This window comes from Talpa europaea, assembly GCF_964194135.1.
Source record: "Talpa europaea genome assembly, chromosome: 4".
In the NCBI taxonomy this organism is placed as follows: Eukaryota; Metazoa; Chordata; class Mammalia; order Eulipotyphla; family Talpidae; genus Talpa; species Talpa europaea.
The window spans coordinates 10,196,067-10,217,092 of NC_140070.1; the positions used below are offsets into that span (position 1 = coordinate 10,196,067).

Sequence of the window (21,026 nt, forward strand, 5' to 3'; positions counted from 1 at the left end):
ATCTTTCAAGACAGATCTCCAGGTCCGTATGTTAACACCATGTAACTGGATCACCAGCCCAGCTAAGCCCTGCAGTCCTGTTGGTGCTGCTGTTGACTAACCCTGGGGTGGCTTACCTCCCTTAGCTCCGCATGCCAGCAAGAAATTCCAGGCGCACGTTTGGTTTTTCCTCCCCTCTCTCCAGACACTCTTTCCTCTGCCTTTTAGGGTAAAAAGTTAGCTGGATTTAAATGAACTGTTGAAGTCCTTTGCTATAGGAGACAGGGCTAGAAAAACCCCATAGTGAGCTGTGCCTGCATCAATAACAGGATGGTGATTCTGTACTGAAATTAATTCTCAACTTCCATCCTTGCAAGAGGAAAAGGTTTAATGCACATACACTAATACTGAGGATGAAGGAAAAAGCCTAACTCATCAGGTTCTCATCACTGCTGAGTTTCTGGCTGCAACATTCTGTTTTTATCAAGGAGCAATTTTACAATGGATCTATTTGTAGATAATTCAAATAGGCTTTCCTACCTTAAAGATAAGCATTTCTGTTCTGTTTCCCAGTAGGAAAAACAGTTTTACCCATTTTTTTTTATCCTTTCTGGATCATGCAAATAGTTAAATACTTCCGACTGCTGGCCAGCACGGTTCTAAAAATAGAAAAGGCTACTGCATTTCTGGCCCATCCCCCACTGGCTCCGACCAGCCTCGCTCCCAGTGTTTCTGAATAGAGTTCAATATCGAGGCCATCGCCAGTCAGCACACTGCAATCTTTGTGAAGGTCTGAAGGGAAGGGGAAAGGTGGTAGAAATCCAGTTGCTGATATTGCTCCTGGCTAGGGCTCTTAGGACAGCTGGGTGTTGCAGACAGAAACATCAACCACGTTATGCCCGCAGATATTGCTGTTGAAGGGAACTGCATTAAGCAGATCCTCACCAAAAGAAGGCTAGCGAGTGTAGAAGAATGTTCTTCTAAACGAAAAGCTAGCTGGGCTATTCTGACCAGTCAAGGTTAGTAGACAGCCCTTGCCATCTTTCTTGGTAGCCTGAAATAAACGATTTTGACCTGTTTTTGCAAATGCTAACGTTAAACTGTGGGTGCTTTCCAGAATGTGGATTGTAAATATATAGCATCAGTGTATTTGCACTCTTAGTGTTGGAAAATGCCTCTGCAGGCTCACTTTTATGATCGTATATTAAACATGAGGGTAATTGGTCTCTGGGTTGTATACATTTGTGTTCAGCAGGTGTTTCTATGTTGGTATGGAAACAAGGAAAGATGATATTAAGCAAGAAATAAAGCTGGTTGGGAGCAATTAAATAGGGAACTTTTGACTCATTTAAATTGGATCAAAAAATAAGAGCATGATTTAGGAGAAAATGAACAATTTTCTTAAAGTGCACTGACACTTCTTCAAGTTATTCATTTTAATTTAATAAAAAAATAGAAAAGGTGTAAAGTAGAATGAGTACAGTACCAAATAAGAACTACCTGAGGAAATCTTTTTATAAATGAGTAAGATAATGCAATAGACCACCAGAATGGTTGGTGGCAGAGTTAAATGGTGGGAATGCAGAATCAGAGATAAAAGTGAGTTTCTACTTTCCATGATGTTTTCTTACCCATATAATAGTTGGGAGTGTGAAAAGTATTATTTTTAATTTACTGTAAATGTTAGAAACATACAAAACCTATTTTAAAATACGTTAAAATACCACCATTTCTTTAAATATTGAGAGAGCAACCTGCCTGCTCCCCCCTGTCCTGAAGTATATTTCCTTTTCATTATTTTTTCCTAATACAATGATCAATAAAAATTAAGAGCAAGTCAGCATGGATAAAATGTGGTTGACTCTGAAGATAATTGAGCAAGTCAGCAGTGTTTATTGAGCAATTACTATGTCCCAATCACTGAGCAGATGTCTGGAAGCAATATAATTAGACTCATGAGGAACCTCATGCTTCTTAAAGTCCAGGAAGAATGCAGGCAATTACTGCAGGAATAGACAGTTTTCTGTCATTTTTTAAAACGAGGACTAAAATATGTAAATAAGTATGTGACTACAGGTCTGAGTAGTTTAACAGAGTAAGATCATGTGACAAAAACTAAGTTAATTCTGGGGGAATATCACATACTGGGGAGCAGTGCAGCGCTGCTCCCCAGGAGGTCGAAATAATCCATAGAATTCTTCTGCAAATCTAATCTTGTGTAAAAACAGATTTATTCAATCTTTTTTGACATAGTTTAACCATACTGAAAATACCAGAAAAGAGAGATGCTCCATGTTTTGATTTTAAAGAAAGAACAAGTCTTAACGCTCATTAGATTTAGATTTCTTGCACTTCTAATGAGAATTTGAGTAGGCCCAATCTTGCTGGAGGTAATTTGATGACATATCAAAAGTTAAGGAATTTACCCTAAGCAGATAATTAGATACATTCACAAAGATAAGAAATGTTGAGCCCCCCAAAGTAAAAACCACCCAAATGTCATTAATAGGGAGCTTACTAAATAAATAAGGGTAAATAATGACATATATTATAAAGCAATAATTTAAAATTTTGTACAATGGGACAATGACCATACGATATTTTTAAATAAAAATATTATAAGCAATATGAATAAGAGGTAACATCTTGATTTCAAAATGTGTATTTAGGAGAAAGTTGGGAAGGATATACTTTAAATATAATAAAATGTAGCATTATGAAGATGCATTATCACTTTTTGTGTTTCACAATTTATTGTCTTAATGTCACCTGCCACTTTTATAGTCAGATAAAACAATAGAGCTAACATTGCTGTATTACTGGAAGCTGCTATTATTTCAAATATACAAAAAACGTAGAAAACAGAATTCTACAGTTCCTTTCATTTTAGGAAGTAACTTTTAAAAGAGTCAATTAGTTTAATTAATCACATAACATTTACTTAAACCCATGGATTAACAGCCTACCAGGTACACTGTAAATTCTGGGATTGAAATTTCATTGATCATTGGAAAAAACTGAGTTTGCTTCCTGCTTTTGTCACTTTACTGATTATAACGAGGCAAATCACTTTGTCTATCTTGGTTGGTTCAGGCGGCCAAAATGAAATACCAATCCAGATTCCATCACACCACGACCCTCAGCGTAGTGGTCATGGCAGAACCACGTCCTGCCGCTTCTTAGGAGTGGCCTGAAAACCTGTCTCCTCTCTCCCTCTTCCTCTTTCCATCCCTTGTGCTCTTCCCCTCTCACGTCCCACCTCTTCTTTCTCTCCTTTTCGCTTTCCTCTCTCATCCTACCAGTTGGCCCCCTGTTCTGTCATCCCACGGCCCCAGGAACTTACCTTTTCAGAGAAGCTGATTTCATGCGTCCTCTGCTGTTGGGTTTTTATAAGGTGCTGTAAAGCCAAGGAGGAAGAGCAATAACCAAAGAACCAAGAATCAAAGTTATTCTGCCTCCTGGCTAGAACGTGTAGTTAAAGCTCATGGGGCAGATGTCTGAAAGTCACTGTTTAAAATGAAATTTTGATTATATTGGCATATTTCAATTTGTTTGCTAAGAGTTTGACACTCAACAACACTATGATGTAGATAGAATTATCCTCTGCTTCCTGGCAGAAAAAAAACTGAGGTTCAAGAGGTTAAATAACTTTCAAAGTCACATAGTAAGTATCTGTGCTGGGGATTTGAATTAAGGTCTGTCTGACCTTGTCCTCCGTGTTCTGTCCACAACACCAATGATCAAGAATGGCTAACTGGGATGACTGAGTAATCACTCCCCAAAGCAGCACTGCTTCTTTTTTTTTTAAAGATTTATTTATTTTATGCATACAAGAACTGGGGTACAGGCCAGAGGTGTGGGAGGTGAGAGGATTCACCAGAGACAGAGTGGGGAGCAGAACAGGCAGACTGACTGAAATACACTGCTGAGGGGAGAAGCGGGCGAGTCAGGAGAGGTCTGCTGCACCATGTGGATTGCTCCACGGCTGGCAGGGATCGAACTCGCGCTGTAGAAGCTATGGACAGCTTCATAGGTTGCATGTTAACCCCTTGCGCCACCAGGGAGGCCCCTGGAACCTTCTTTTAAGAAAAATAATATGAAATTAGAAAGTGTCCGTACAAGCTAGGGGCTGTGAGCTTAAGTTTTATTGGTTTTATGGCAAACCCACTTCACTGTTGGCGTCTTTGGTAGCTGAGAGAGCTCTGCCAGTAGTTTACACTCTGATTCATGTTGGAAGATGCCCCTTGTTCTCACCCTTTCTTGTAATTCCATTTGAGAAAAGTGCTGAGCCTCTCCCATTTTGAGAGACTAGGGAAAGTGGTGTGACCCAAACTCAGAAAGCACCTCTAAGTGAGTTTGCTATGAGTCTCTCTCCCTCTTGTGTCCACGGACTAAGGGCAGGAAAAGACACCAAAATTAAAATGGTGTCATCAGAGCCAAGGCAGAGACCTTTATTGTTAATGCTTTTATCTCATTGCAGGACCCATGACATCAGGAGAAAAAAATAAGTGAACAGCAGCAATTTCTCAGATAGAAGAGAGTGGTCAATAAGAAAAGACAGTTCTGAAAACAAATCAGATTTTCTTAAGTTGTTTTTCTTTGAGAGGTGAAAGATCACATTACAAGGAGCTTAGAGCTCCTTAAAATGGCCGAATATAACTAGCCAATGACGAGGGATTTTTTTATGCTGATAGAAAAAAGAAATGAGTCGGATTTACCTCAGCAGTGGCTGGCTTGAAGCCCCTTGGGGAGATGGTGATTTAGGTACGCTATAGAACCTTATAAAACTGCATGCATCTAAGAAGGTGAATGTTTTTACTCTAGCAATGCAATGTTTGTGGAACAGGGCAGACTTTCCCTGTAAATCATAAACCAGGATGTCTGGGAACCAGGGCTGTTTCTAAATATAGTCAGAGTTACCTCCTGTGTAGCTGCAGAGACCGAAACAGTAGGCATTTGATTAGCATGGTGAACTGCAGATATTTTGTAAAACAATTTCCATAATGAATAATTTATCCTAAAGAGTTCAATTGAACACTGATTTTTAAAACTCAGAAATCCATTTAAAGTCTAAAAAGACTGTAAGATTACAGGAGTTGTTCTATATGGAGAGATTTAGATTTTTTAGTCTTGGAAGACATAAATCTTTCTAATAGAAATCATATCCGTCGTGAGATATAAGATGTTTAATCCTGAACATATTTGAATAGAAATTTGTGGAGAGGGATGAGGACTTAAGTCAAAACAGAAACTGGAATATGATATAGTATCTTTTACTTCTCACATGTTACCAGATTAATTACAGAAATCCTCCTAAGGAGCTACAAGGGAGCAAATGAGGCAGAGTTGCTTGGGAGTTAAGTAAGCAGAATTCAAAACAAACAAAAATATCTTCATTGACTAGTCTGAAGTATGACTCCTTCAACAGAGTAATATATTTTTATTTCTTATTGCTTACTTAGAGGAATGTAGGAGCAGTTGTTCATTATTGGTTTAAATACATTTATAAAGCATTCGATTATTTTATTATTTAGTTAAGCTCATAGACTGAAAAACACTTGTCAATAGATGCTTGTTATTATTTCTTAAGTCTCCTTTGGGAGGTAAAACATTGTTGCCTAAGATTCATATTAAAGTCTCCCTTATTTATCCATTGTGTTTAGCAAAGAATACCAGGTATTATAGGTTATGCATTTATATAGTGGGTACTTTGCACACTCATTTCTAAACCTCCCTCAATCCAGTGCTTTTTCCCATTTTAATGAGGAACGAGAATCTCAGAGGTTAGATGACTGCATGATGTCGAGATGAAAATGCAGCCTGCCTGGCCCCTCAGCCATTTTTTCTCTATGAGCTTCTGGGCTCTAGACCCCATCTCATTTCTTATTTCCTCCTAGTCTCTATTCCTTCCTCTTCCTCCTACTGCTTCTTCCTTCTTTAAGTCATAATGGCCCAGCAGCGATCCCAGGCAGGTGAGGGGAGCTGAGCTCCTCCAAGCAAAACCGAGGAAGGTACACTTTTATAAAGCCTCTCCCCTGACTGATGGGCCAAGGAATCCTTCATCCAACATTGTGTGTTTTCAGTGGTTATTTCTTTGACCACCCACCCACGCTTTCCTGCAGATAGCTGTGATAGCTATCTTTCCTGCAGATAGCTTTTATGCCAGTGGAGGTCATGTTAATAGAAACAATGGCAAATGCACATGCATGGAATCTGACTTCAGCTTTTTTCTCCCCACCATGATGGAAGAAGACTTGGTGATAAAGAAAACGACAGTGAGGACAGAAAGCTATGTGACAGTCTGGGGAGAAATCTGGGGGATGGGCTATGGGGTGGTAAATTTGAATATTTACATTTCTATAATCTGGCCCATGCGTGGCCTGTTTTCTAAATGATTCATCTCCCTTTTCTCATTTTTTCTTGCTTCGAACACCAGCAAGTCACTCTGAAATTGTTCAGAAGACTAATGCAATCATTTTGATGGCCATATTAATATGCAAAACAGGAATATACTTAGCTGCAAATAGGGTTAGCTCTACTGCCCTGCAAAGGTCTTCATAATATACAATAAATGCATCCAAAATGAATCCAAGAGGCCATCTCTCTAGACATTTTTGCAATCCCAACCTCTGTTTAAATGCCATGTTATTCAGTGACAGTGACAGAACAGTGATAATGAACAGGCATCACATAATCAGCATACATGTTTTAGAGATAAATTAAGGATAATGAAATGTATTAAGGCATTATTCGGGGGGGAATCTGATCATTATAAATATTATAAATGATTATTTATATTCAAGCATATATTTAAGCATTGATTACTTAAAGTCAATTAATTGACTGCTGCTGTGCTGATTAAACTGAATTTAGTGGTTTCACATATGCAATCTGTTTGGATAGTTACTGTCATCATTTCCTTATTTAAATATTCACAATGAAAATTGATATATGTTCTGAAGTCCTCCAGCATTTCACTCCACAATCAAGTTGTTTCATGATAAAACAAGCAGATGTGTGTGATTTTTCAAAGCATTAAATTTTATCTTAAAAGCTGGGATTCAAAATATGGTCGCCTCCCCAAACAATATTTATGATGTGACTTTTGCATTTTTTTTAGTGAAAACATAATACTCCAATTTTATGGCAATACTTTCGTGCTACCAAGTCTTGTCCTGCCAACAAATATTAATTGATGTGTATTATTTCAATTCTGCTTTTAAAAATAATAAGTGTTGCATTAAAAAAAAACAGATACACAAGAACTACTAACCATAGCTCTTGTTCAGTTGAACATTTAAAGAATTTGAAGTCTAGCTTACTAATTTTTTTTGGAATTAGCAAGAAATAATGCTAGCTGGAAAGTTTAATATATGTTATAGAAATTTCCTTACCTATATCTTTCTCATATGTATACATATTATGTATTTATCATATATATGTGTATCTTTTATATATTCACATAGAAAGATACATACAGAGAGGGACATATATAGAGAGAAGGCAAGTGGGAGATACAATTTAGTTTTCTTTTGAGCTTAAATTGTTCATAATTTTATTTTTTAAGTGAGGAAGCCATGGAGAAGCTTAACAATAACATATATACCTCTTGTATACCTGGAGACCCAGTATGACTGAGTAACTTGCCCATGTGGCTTAAGATGCTACCTTAACTAGCTTAGCTAGGGAAAATGAGGGTGGAGCAAGAGTGGAAGTCAGCTCACAATTTTGTAAGTCAATTACCCTTGTTCTAGGAGTAGAGGTAAACACAATGAAGAAACTAGGTGGCAATTGTACCATCTCCAGGGCAAATTCTGGCAGGTATTTTTTAAATTCTTATAAATACTTGATAAGATTCCTTTTCATTGCCATTTTCTCTGGAAATCAAAGTGCAAAAAAAAAATCTGGTAAGGAGGAATCTGAGTGAATGAAATAGGCTTAGAAAATTGTAAGAGATGATTAATAAGGACTGGGCACAATTACAGTTCTAGGAATAGCTAAGAAACAGAACTAAATATGAGAAAAATAACTTTTCATTTTTATGCCACCAAGTTAATGATGATTTTGAGACTCACCTGTAAATTTAGTTTCTCTGACTTGAGTTATTGCATTTCACAACTTCCCTACACTATCACTCAGTGCCCATCACGGGAAGTCTACCCCGTCACAGCAATTGCCTATAGTTGCTAAGAAAAAAATGAAATACACCACTGTTCAGATTAGAGGGGGTTATTTTGGAAGTGTATTAGAAAAGAAAATATGTGAATGGCATAACTGATAGCAGCAAAAGTAGTTCCCTACAGAAATGTATTGCATTACCATTTACAAAAATGCTTAGAGTACTCTGTGTGTGTGTATTTGTGTGTGTGTGTGTGTGTGTGTGTGTGTGTGTATTGAGAGACAAGATTGCAGAGCTTAAAATATTTTCTCTGAAGCTGAGTCTGGGGTTTGAATTTACTGATCTTTTTGGCTAAGTTACCACAGGAACGTTAATTCATCTTTCTGAGTCTCGGTCTCTTGCTAGAAAAGAGTAGTCCATACCTCAAAAGATCATTGTGAGGATCAAAACAACTAAACTTAAATGCAACCATTAGTACAGGACCTCACATATGGTGAGAACTGCCTAAGGATCTGTATTTTTATTTAAGCAAACATGTTATCACTAAAAAATTAGTTTTTCTCAATACCACCACTGTCTCTCCAGAGACTTCCAGTAGCACTTGCTTCTTTAAACACTGGTTCTCAACCTCTATGCACTGTCTATGATGGTCCCCTTTTAAAGAAGTTTGAGGGTTTTCAGGTGATGGAAGCTATAGTTTCAATGTCTTTTTTTTAACTTTATTTTTTTTATTTATGCATACAAGAACTGGGGTACAGGCCAGAGGTGTGAGGGTGGGATGTGGTGAGAGGATTCGCCAGAGACAGATTGGGGGAGCAGAACAGACAAGTCTACTGAATACACGGCTGAGAGGAGCAGTGGGTGAAACAAGACAGGTCTGCTGCACCATGTGGGGCATCTCCCTGGCCAGGGATTGAACTCATGCTGCAGAGTCTGCTGATAGCTTCATAGTGCTGTGACTTAACCCCTTGCACCAGCAGGGTGGCCCCGAGTTTCAGTATCTTTTGAAGGAGAAAAAGACATCGTAATAAAACAATCCGTCCTAGGAATATATTTTATTCACCATCTATCTTTGAAAAATAGTAATTCAAATGTACTCAGCTCTGCTTTCTCTCTGTTGGAGGAGGCTGGTTGTATTGTCTGTTCACAGTCGGGTCTCTCTGACCCAGAGACGCCCATGTGATGGGGACACAATCCCGCTGTTTGAAAGTAAGCTCTAATGGCACAAACCAATTTCTTCCTACAGATGCCAGAATTTTCAAAATGATAGGAAAATTGACTTTTTCCCCAAAAAATGAAACTTAATGTATTTGAGATTAAAGGAAGAACAGAAAATAGTGTTGTGGAAAAAGCACAGACTGCAGATGTTGGAAATGAAATCTGGAGAGCCAGGAGGATTCTGAGAACACATATCTCAAAACTCTAATGCTTAGAAGACACCATGGCAACATTCAGCGCCATTCAGCTGAGTCTCTGCATGAATGAATCCATGCATGTTTCAAGACAGTTTACATTCTGAAAGGCTGCTCTTTACCAGTTTTAACATAAATACAATCTATGCTAACTTTGTGACATTAGCAAAATGCTGAGTCTTCAGTGTGGTTCTCCTAGCCCCACATCCCCACGAATATGCTATTGCTATATCGTCATAGTTAAAGTCAGGTGTTGTCACTGTCCCAGGAAGCAGCTCATACGTCCCCTGCACTGAAGTCATCCTGCAAAAGCCAAAGGGCAAAACAGAGATGACAGCTCAGAGCTGGAACTTAGAGTGTCAGTTCCTCTACTTCTGATGTGTCTTTTATGGCTGGTCAGTGTTTTTTTCACCAGAGCACAGGATGGGGCTGGAGGTTTCTGTGCCACCATCCACCAATCCTGGCATGCAGAATATCAGTGACCTGTGGATAAGTCGTTGGCATTTTTGGCACCATCTCAAACATCAATGACAGTCTGTCTCTTATAGCCTATCATGCCCCCTTTGTAGGGCCTTCCTGGACTGTTTCACGTTTTAGGACTTGGGGATCAGCTACTCATCCTCCTTGATTTTGTTTCACAGTCCTCTACTTCAGGATCAGGGCATTCTGGGGGTGCAGAGAGCAAGGGGATCAAAAGGGTGGATGGGGCATATGGGGATTCCTGCTGCTCCCCTTGCTAAAACAAAACAAAACAAAACAAAACAAAAAACACACCATATTTTTTTCTTTTTCTGGTTTCTGTCTGAAAACCTTGAAAGAAAGGGTTATTTTTCAGTTATTTTTTGGGGGAAAGAGGAAGATCTGGTGATTTTAATCTTCCTCTTCTTTGAAGGATATTTCAAGAGGTGCAGGGAGTCTTGGGTCGGTTGATTCTAGGTCATGCAGCACAGGCCTGAGGAAGTGGCCTGCTTCCTTTAAACAAGACCCAAATTTCCTGGTATCTGGCATAGGTGACCTGGTCCCCTGATGCAACAGAATCTGCACTGTTTATAAACCATGGGACTTGATTGTGCCTGTTAGGGTTTACTTTGACTCAGATTCTTGTGTCTTTCTTTTCTGGCAGGTTCCTGGGCAGACAGGTCCCCACTGCATGAAGCAGCAAGCCAAGGTCGTCTCCTAGCTCTGAGGACATTGTTGTCACAGGTGAGTTGGCCCAATGATTGAAGCCTGTCCCTGCCCCACGAGCAAAGAATGTCAATTATCAATTCCATTCACAAGCATCAAAACTGTCTCATACATTTTAGTTATCTTATTTTAGTTCATCCATAGTCAAGTCTGAAATTCTCATTTCTCTTTGAAATGTCTTTCAAATGCTTAGAATTTCAAATTCCTCATATAGTATAGTTGCTTGTCAATAGACATTAATTTATTAGTCATTCTAAATATGTTTAACTTTGTATGACATGTACAGTTAATGGCGACTTAGTCAGGGGTATACAACATCCAAAAGGGGGTCATCAGACCAGGCGCATTAAAAAAAACACATCTTTTTTTATGTTACAATAACCCATCACATGTGATGGACAGTTGCTTGTGAAAGCTATGGAGCAATTCCTTCTACAGCTGCCTGCTCATCAGATACACCAGAGGAAAAATAGAAAACACAGATTTCTTGTAGAAGGCAGTCTGGCTTGGCCTGTGAATTTTTAAATTTCCCAATGTGATGCCAAATGGGCTTTCAGATTCAGAAGTCACTAACTTGAGGCTTGTCTGTATTGAGGGGAAAGGATTTTCCCAGGTGGGTATGACAGAAGGAAGGATAGTATCATTCAGTTTAGACAACGCTACCTGGATTCATGTTGCCACTTGAATCATGGTCTATCTGAGCCTCCCTGGCCTCATCTGGAAAAGAAGTGTCGGATGAGACACTCCCTTCCAGCCTTCCAGGTCCAAGAGGACCATAGGACTACTTGGTTCATCTCTTGATATTTAAAAAAAAAAAAACAACAGCCTGTAAAAAGGTCAGTGATTTCTAAAGGGCAGTTCCTCTGAGAGTGACAGGCATTTCCTTGAGAGGAGACCAGTCTTGGGATAGTTCTCAACATGTATCTATCTCGTATCCACCAACTGGCCAGCCAACAGGTCAGAGGCTGCCCACCCCCCAGCACCCCCTCCCTTGACCTGAAAGAGAACCTTGACCTTCGCAGCTACTAGGTCATCTGGTCACTCCAGTGCAGTGCAGTGAGGACCAGTTAGGACCAGCTCTCCAAGTCCTGATTGCTGCTCACAGGTTCAAAATCACTGAAAGGATCATTTGAGGGATCTTATGAGTTGCCACATGGGCAACAAAGATCTGGGGTGCTTATTTTCTTGTCTTCATTTTAAGATTCCTCATGTCCATTCTGCTATTGTGTTGTTGTGATTGTGTTGGTGATCATGGTGATTGTGTTGTTTATGTCATGGGGATTTGACCATGGAAGTGTTTCTGTTAATGCTTCATGTGATTCTCAATAGATAGTGAATTACCAGAAATACCAAGGCTAATAATCTTACATCCTAATAAGTTTTATTTTAGTCTGATATGACTAGCTCAATTGGAATAAAATGTTTAAGTGTTTATTTTGTTTGCTTGCATAATAAAATGATACATTTCTATACATTGATCATATTACTTTTCAAGCATCATTTCACTTAATTCTCATGGTAATCCTAAAATTTAAGGGTTAAGATATTCCTCCAAATTGTTGTAATTGTTGCATTAAGGAGCTTCAAACTCCAGTCTGATTCCATAAACAGAACTTATAATTATTAGCAGTAGTTAACCTATTCATACCTACTTAGTGATGAAAATTCACAAAGCAGCTTGCTATAATTTATCTCCCTCCACCCCCAGTCTGGCCTGACCTGTACTTTACAGATCCAATCAAGTGATCCAGACTGTGAACAGCCTTCAGTTCTAGAAAACAAAAACTAGATGACAATAACAACCAAACCAACTCATAAAATTTAAGGCAGAAAAAGTTAATGCAAATTTCAAAGAGAACATTAAAAAAAATTGCACAGAATACTTGAAGCAGTATCAGGTTCATATATGATGGTTATTCCATTCTGGGTCTAAAGAGTTGTGATAACTAATTGACTTGGCAATTGAATTGATCCTTCCTGCTAAACTTAAAACTGATTTGCCTAAGAGTGTCTGAACGCTTTCATAAATGTCCAGGTGACATTTAGGGAGATGATTTTATATAACCTTTGCTTCCTTTCAAAATTATTCCTATTACATTTAGGGTTACAATGTAAATGCAGTAACCTTAGACCATGTCACCCCATTGCATGAAGCCTGCCTGGGAGATCATGTGGCATGTGCCAGGACCCTTCTAGAAGCTGGAGCAAATGTAAGTACCTTTTAAAAACATTGGCAATTTCACATCTACTAAGAAAATCAAGCAAAGTTTTCTTTTAACTTTTCTTTCCTTCTTTCTTGTAATAAAAATAGAACTCAAATTGTCTTAGCCTTTTCATGGTGCGCTAAGAAAACCTTCTAATCATTGCAGAAAAGTGTAGCATAATAATATAGAATATTCTCTAGGTTATTTTTCCACTTTCATGTCACCAAAGAACAATAGATGAGCCTTTTTATGCCTGTCACATTTGCTATCTTTTCATTTATTATCATTATTTTAATTTTTTTATTGTGGTAACATTGGTTTGCAATACTGTATATGATTGACAGGTATAGGGTCACACCTGTTCTGATGTGTGAGAACACACCACACCCATCACCAGGGTACCCACAGTCCTCCACCATAACCTCTTGGATCCCCCCTCACTTTGATTTGGCTTAGTTTTGTCTCTACCTTTATTTGGTGGCTGTATTCTGCATATGAGTGAGATCATCTGCATTTGTTTTTCTCCTTTTGACTTATTTTGCTTAGCATAATCCCCTCCAGCTGTATCCATACTGTCACAAATGACATGAGTTCATCTTCTGTTTATAGCTGCTTCTTACTCTATTGTGTTTATATAGCACATCTTCTGAATCCACTGCTCTCTCATTACATTTGTCCATCTTTTGGATGATTTCCTCAGATAAGTTCTCAGAATTAGAATTACCAGTTTTACTAAATGATTTTGCCACTTAGCGAAGTTGCTTCATCACAATTTTCGTTATCATTACTTTTTTCACGTCTTTCCTGAGTATTTTTTTCATGAATTTTACCAGTTATATGTTCATTGCTGTGAATTACCTGCCATATATCTCTACTTATTTATCTACCGTGCACATTTTCCCAAGGATTTCCTTTAGCAAATCACATAACTTTTAAAATGCCTAAGTTAGTTTAATCATTCTGTGACTCTAATTCTTAGATTGTGGGTTTGGTTCAGGTAAACGCAATCACAATAGATGGCGTGACCCCACTGTTCAACGCGTGCTCACAAGGCAGCACCAGCTGTGTGGAGCTTCTCCTGGAATATGGCGCCAAAGCCCAGCTGGAGTCGTGTCTTCCTTCTCCCACCCATGAGGCTGCCAGTAAAGGTAATTTAATCTGGGATTAAGTGACCAGCAGAGAAAGTTCCTTCACTAACATGCAGGTATCCATTTATATTTCAATGATTAACACTGCAAGAGGTTCGGGCTGGGGCTTCCATGGTGGCCTGGGGGTTAAGTCGCAGCGTTATCAACGTTATGGCCTGAGTTCGATCCCCAGCCAGGGAGCTACCCACATGGTGCAGCAGGCCTCTCCTATCTCGCCTGCTGCTCCCTTCAGTAGTGTATTTCAGTACATCAGCCTGTTTCTGCTCCCCGCTCTGTCTCTGGTGAATCCTCTCACCCCCTCACCTCTGGCAAACACCCCAGTTCTTCTATGCAAAAAAAAAAAAAAGACATGGGCTAAGGTGTGTGTGTGTGTGTGAGGGGGTGGTCATTAAGGAAAAGGAAATTCATGTCTGCTCTGTGTTGGCAGGTCACCATGAATGTCTGGAAATACTCATATCCTGGGGCATAGATGTTGACCAAGACATTCCTCATCTGGGAACTCCTCTGTATGTGGCTTGCATGTCCCAGCAATTCCATTGTGTCCGGAAGCTTCTTTATGCAGGTAATGCCCTTGAAATCCTCTTTCATTCTGTCTATACCCTTAAGCGCTACAGAAATTTTGTCATGGAATATAATATTCCCTCTAAGCATTTATATTTGGTTCAAAATAAAATATTGAAAGTAATTATATTTATTGAAACTTGAAAATAGCTGGAGGACCCTTCAGGGTACTGTTTCCTGCAGACATCAGTGTTACTGATAGTATCTGAAAGTGGAGTTGAAAAGGTTAGTGCATTTTTATCCATAGACTTTTTTTTGGTGTTGTAACCCTCTTTGTGCTGGAAAATGGGGTTATTATTATTTATATTATTAAATAACATTTATTTATTATACATTATTGAATGACCACCATGAGCCAGGTTTTGCATTAAAGTAAAATAACTATGTGATAGGTAATTTAACATTTAAGATTTTTAAAAATAGTAACTTTAAAAATAATTTACTTTGCATACAGAAATTTGTGTCTTCACTTTTAAGAAGTTCAGTGCTTTTATAGATTTACTTAGTAAATTACAAGAATGATAAGAAAATCTCTATATATTTTATCTAAAGAGCTCACATATCTAGACATACGAGTTTTCCAAAAAACCAGAGCTCTGTTGCCTTAAAATCAATGAAAAGATTCAGCACACTAAGCTTTTGAATAATCCTAAGAGCGATCAATCATGATGAAAATGGTTATCAGTCAATTTAATTGTGCACTGTTTATCAACTATTTAGCATGATTACTTTTAGAACTTTTTACAAATTTAAGAAGAAATTTTATTATGAGACCTTTAAAGGACACAGAAAAATGAGAGGAAAGTGTGTGAACACTCTAGTCACATATACCAAGTTTTACTATCTAATATATGTGTCTATGAAACATGCACATGCATGTGTGTTCATAAACATTTACAAAGATGTACCTCAATACAGGTAGAGTTGAGGTCCCTTTGTGTTCTTTTTTCCCTTCTCATTCCTTCCTGCACTGATGTCAGTAACTAACCCAACAATTTTTATTTGTATTTCTCCCCACTCCCTACTTACTTATAGGTGCTGATGTACAAAAAGGCAAATACTGGGATACTCCATTGCATGCTGCTGCTCAACAATCCAGTGTGGAGATTGTAAACTTATTGCTAGAATTTGGAGCAGATATCAATGCCAAAAATACAGAGCTCTTGCGACCTATAGATGTAGCTACTTCTAGCAGCTTGGTGGAAAGATTATTGCTTCAACACGAAGGTGAGAAGAATACCTGTACTCTTTTAAATAGCCAAATGCTTTTGCCTAAAGTAGATGAAATTTAAAGGCTTTTTCTGTTGGCATGTAAAATGATAATGACATATAATTTGGAATATTTTTATGACCGTAACTAATTTTTAACATTAGATGTATAATTCAAAAAGATAGCGTGATATTTAAAAATCTTACCTAAACTATGTGTTTTTTGATGACGCTAACTATACTTACTTTGGTTTGAGAACACATAATATGTTGTTTTGTTTAGTATCTGCTAATCAGTACTAGAAAACATTCCTCATTTTATCAGAGCATGCCCTTCCATAACATATTCTAGAAATATAATCACACTAAAAATTTTCTTAAAGAAATTCTTAAGTGTAGTCCAGAGACTAGAATAAAATTTGCTTTGGCTTAAATAGTAAACTTAGTTTGAGAAATGTATATTTATTTTTAACATTTTTTTCCTTTCATGGCATAGTGCTTCCTAGAGCCTTTGATTGAGACCTTCTTCATAAAGCACAAAACATATCTGCGACTTTAAACACCACAGCAGTTTCACAAGCCTAAAGATTATAGTTTTAAAGACCATGCACAAAATATATACCTCAATTATAATAAGAATTTATAAATCAAATCAATATAAATGATCCTATAAATGTCCCTGTTATAGTGGTCACTGTACCCTAGTTCATTGCAAAGTACTGCAATTTTTTTATACTTTTATTTCATGTATCTTACAACTTACAAAAATCCATGTGGACTTATAAAAATACCCTGGTGTCTTTTGCAGCGACCCCCAGCTCTCTCTGCCAACTTTGTCGACTCTGTATCAGAAGCTGCATCGGGAGACCCAGACTGCACCTTATCCCACAACTCCAGCTGCCAACATTATTGCAGAATTTCTTACAGTACCGATAAAGCAGTATATTAATTCCAAATACCATGAAGATCAAAACTTTCTATTTCATCTGCAGAGAGTATATTTCACATTAAGATATGCTAACCATGGGGGAAAAGTGACTATGAGGATACCCAGTAACGTGGTGAAATAACAGTTTAAATTTTAAGTGTACTAGTTAGCTCTACTGTTTTGTGCATTTTTACTGTCCTTGGCATATAGCACATTTTAAGTATCTATATACTACAAGCTCTTGCAATATATCTTGTTGATTTAGAAACAAAATGAGAAGTTCTTCATTTTTTTAGAATGAAATAAGTGTGAACATTTATTGAAATTTTTTTTATCATATTCTATTTTAAGAAGTCTGTATTCCAGGCCTCCCCTGGTGGCACAGCGGTTGAGCACTGGGCTGCGAGGCTGCCCGCAGCCTCTGCAGCGCCGGTTCGTTCCCAGGCCGCGAGGGTCCCACAAAAAAAAAAAAAAAAAAAAGTCTGTATTCCATAAATAATGGGTCAACATTTAAATTTTGGACACTGTATTTGCTTATCCCTGTATTTTTTATATGAATACAAAATATGAGTATGGTTCAGAAAAGAGTAATATTATTTCTGTAATAAAGGTGATTCTCATTCAGAAAGCCATTTTGTTGAATGTGCTCTTGTCAGAACAGTCGATTCATAAAGAAAAATGCTTCCCTCCTTGCAAAGATCTTGCTAGTCACCCCACTACATCACACGAACCTGTTCCAGAAGTTTTAAGACTGAAAATTCTTGCTGTTCTCCCACTGTGATGTTGAGAACCTGGTTATCCTAAGACGGCCTCCCTCTCCAGGAAAACTGTCAGGGTCCCTCCTGGCTCCTTCTGTGCATATTACTCTAGCCGCCTTCCGTTTCAGAAATTGTGGATCGTAGGTGATACCTGATGGAAGAAAATGAACTTCATATTTAACTGGAAAAGAGCTCCTGGGACCTATTTCAATGATCTGGGCAGTAGAAAATGATAAATGATAGGTTTATTCTCTTCCCCTTTAATTGTACTTGAGTAAATGTTAATTTTGTGCTTCCTTTGTAGTTTGCATTTGATCTAGAAAAAAAGACAATCAAGATACAACTCTGTGCAAACCGGAGGAAAATATTTTGATGAATTTTATAAATTGATCACATTTTGATAACATATTTTGAGCATGATTTTAATATCCCAGGGGCCTATTTCCTTTCCTCTCAGTTTCCAGAGACCCAGGGGAAAATAAACTGTTATTGTATGTAATTCCAAAGTCATTAAGATCGCGTTTAAAAAAAAAAATCTTTAGTAGATATTTTTGAAATAGAAATAAGACTTTAGCATATTCACTTAAAATGTTTTCTATGCAGTTAGTGATTTCAAGTATATCTGTTTTATCAAGTATCTCAGTTGTATATATTTATGATGTCTTCATGAATAATATGCATTTAGATGCTTTTTTTTTTGGTTATAGAATAAACTCTTTATATACAGTGAGGCATTAACGCTGCTTTTTAGTAAAACAGTATTTACTAGTATTTACTAGTATTTCCCCACTAGCAATTTCCCTAAGGCAGAGGGGACAGTCTCAGAGTGTAAAAGCAAAGCAACCCACTCCCTCCATTAGTCTTAGGCGAATGAAAAAAGTAAATATCAATTGTTAAAATGAAATCGACACTTCACAACTTTTGAGTAAGTCGGTATACCTTCTCCTATCAATGAAGTGTTCTAATTAAAAAATGTCCTATGTTTGTTAGTAAGTTAAAGTGTGCTTTTTACCCTTGGAATAAAACTAGAGATTCTTGAAGAGAAGGCGCCTTATCAACACCATCTACAACAAGGACTCAATCGATTGTCTAGTTGCTGGAGGGCAGGGGCTGCTTGCTGATAAAGTTTGCAAAGTAAATGGGTGGGGGTGTCTTTTCCTCCTTTTTGTTTTCTTTCCCCATGGAGGGAGGTCAGTCCTTGAACTACACATTCCTTCCTGCCAGGCAAAGGGTGACCAGATGGATTGAGTAAGGGAGGCTCACACACAGTCCCCCTCTCTTCCAACCTGAGCTGAACCCCCAGAGAACCCTCCATTCTGCTTCTCTAAGTCACAGAGTTTACACCTGTCGATTCTGTCCTCTGCACACCCAGCCCTGCTGTGATGGACAGACACTTCATTCTAGCACCAGCGTCCAGAGTCAGGAGTCGCAAGCTCCTAGCTCAGAAGCCAGCTTGTAATACCAGACTGGTGTTCCTGACTACCACCGCCTTTTGTCTTCATTCAGAATTGCTCAGAATTTAGGAGGAAAAGGAAGAGTCAATTTGATCCCCTTTGCAGATAACAAAGGAGCTTATTCCTAAGGCCCACTCATCCTAAGAGGACTCAACTTTTATTTATTTTATGTTGCTGCAACGATGGTTAGTAACACTATGAAATAAAACCTGCAGCGGCAGGTGTCAGGTAGAGCTTAGTTTCTCATCACAGTTCCCACTGTTGGTAAACACAGAGCGTGCTGCACTCCTGTCTCCATCCGGGCCAGACATGCATAGTCGAATATCACGTCACCAGCCTCCTCCTTCTGTGCACAGGTCTGTGGTGCAGCACCTTGCCATGCATTGTGTTACCCTCACCTGCTTCTCAGGAACAGCAGCTCTACCCACTCACTGCTCGTGCTTACCTCGGAATCTCTGCCTCCCCTTTGTCCCAACAATTTTGCAAATGTGAGTTAATCTAGGACAGGGTTTGCCAATCTCAGTATTATGAATCTTTGGGGCCAGATGATTCTAGTCCTGACAGGTGGTCTTGTTCACTGCAGGATGTTAAGCAGCATCTCTGGCTGCAATCTGCTCAACCATGTCCCCCAGCTCCTCACCCCAGTCCTGACAACAAAATGACTCCAGACAATGCCAAATGTCCCCAGCGCAGGGGGGCAAAATTGCCCCCTCTGAGAATCACTGATGTAGACTGACTCCTCAGGGGCCTCATTAGGATAGATATAATCCCTCTGACGTGTGAACACTGGAAGTGACGCTTGAGAAAGGACTGGGGAGCTGTTTAGGGATGTTTGGATTCATAGTATCTTAGCAGAACAGGGACAACAGCATAATATACAGTTTTCGAGCATGAAGCCCTTGCAAGTGTGGGGTCTTGTGCACTGCAGAGTGTGCACACCCAGGAAGCCAGCACTCTTCAGGAAAGTCTCTGATGGACATAGGTGTTCAGAACCGGTTATTGTTTGGGAACTTCTGGGCTGTGTAAGAGCGGATGGACATTTACATTTTCTCTTCTGCCCAGCAGATAAACAGAACACATGTGCACACATATTTCTGCACAAGGACAAATATTAATTTTCAGGGCTAGCACAATTCAAACCTAAATTCATAATTTTTAAGGCATCTCCTTAAAAGTGAAGTCAGCACTTCACATTGTTGCTTCAAATTATTATGCAGAGCCATATCCATTGTGAGCATAAAGACATATTGTTTTAGGTAAGAAATTGTGCCTTGTAAGGAAAAAATTAATTTTCAGCCAAATGGTCTCAGTCTGGGAGAATGGAAGGCAGTAATATAATCCTTTCAGTTACATACTCCTTAGGAAAATAAAAAGGAAAGTTTTGAAGAGTCTCACCAACTTCCTTCCTGGCTTGTGTCTGAGGGGAATAAGCAATATGATCAATATACCTAGAGATGCCTATTTCAGTAACACGAGCTGAACTCCACTCCAGGGCCTACCCTTCGGAGGGAAGGTGTTTCATTTAATGGTCAGTAGCTATCATCTTAATATTTAACTTTTTTCCACTTTATTGAGAGTTAATATGAAATTCCTCATTTTTGACAACACACATTTTAATTTTGCACTGTGCTTTGCAAATTTTGTAGCTGTTCCTCTTATCTCCTGACACCATTAAAACCATAGCAAATAGCATCCAGCCAGAGGAGATTCTTCCTCTTTGTTTAAGTTAAATGGAAATTTCTCAGGCGGTGTTTTTGCCCTGCTCTGGGACTCCAAAGACTAGAGGGAGAAGACTATGCTTACAAGGCAAAAAGCAGGATTAACTTTTGTCCTTGTCAGTGCAACTTCTCCTTCTCTTCTCTTGAATCCTCTTTGGGAAAATTATCTGCACCAAACCAAATTAAATTTGTTTAAGACTTAATGGACTTAAGGAAACTAGAGTAGATTGTTTGCAAAGTCTCCCTAATATATAATTACTTCCATTCGAATGCATCCCTTTGCAATTGATTTTGTCTCTTTTTCCATCAAGAGTTGGGGGCTATTTCCCCGCTCCTTGAATTTGGATGGGT

The 21,026-nt window shown here is 38.6% G+C and overlaps 1 protein-coding gene across 3 annotated transcripts in view; it reads left to right on the forward strand.

The window, feature by feature from the left end:
- The window catches only part of ASB5 (ankyrin repeat and SOCS box containing 5), a gene marked incomplete at both ends in the record, with an annotated part of 38,053 nt that extends 21,300 nt beyond the window's left edge, over nt 1-16,753 (forward strand). The window contains 7 exons of one of the 3 annotated variants that reach the window (XM_084231535.1): nt 866-998; nt 10,634-10,713; nt 12,798-12,905; nt 13,897-14,047; nt 14,475-14,609; nt 15,644-15,835; nt 16,626-16,753. In XM_084231535.1, the coding sequence (XP_084087661.1) occupies nt 875-998; nt 10,634-10,713; nt 12,798-12,905; nt 13,897-14,047; nt 14,475-14,609; nt 15,644-15,835; nt 16,626-16,753 (918 nt within the window). Of the gene's footprint in view, nt 1-865; nt 999-4,682; nt 4,744-10,633; nt 10,714-12,797; nt 12,906-13,896; nt 14,048-14,474; nt 14,610-15,643; nt 15,836-16,625 lie in introns of those variants that run through there. The other 2 variants (XM_084231534.1, XM_084231533.1) reach the window with 2 other exon arrangements.
- Nucleotides 16,754-21,026: the final 4,273 nt, after the last annotated feature.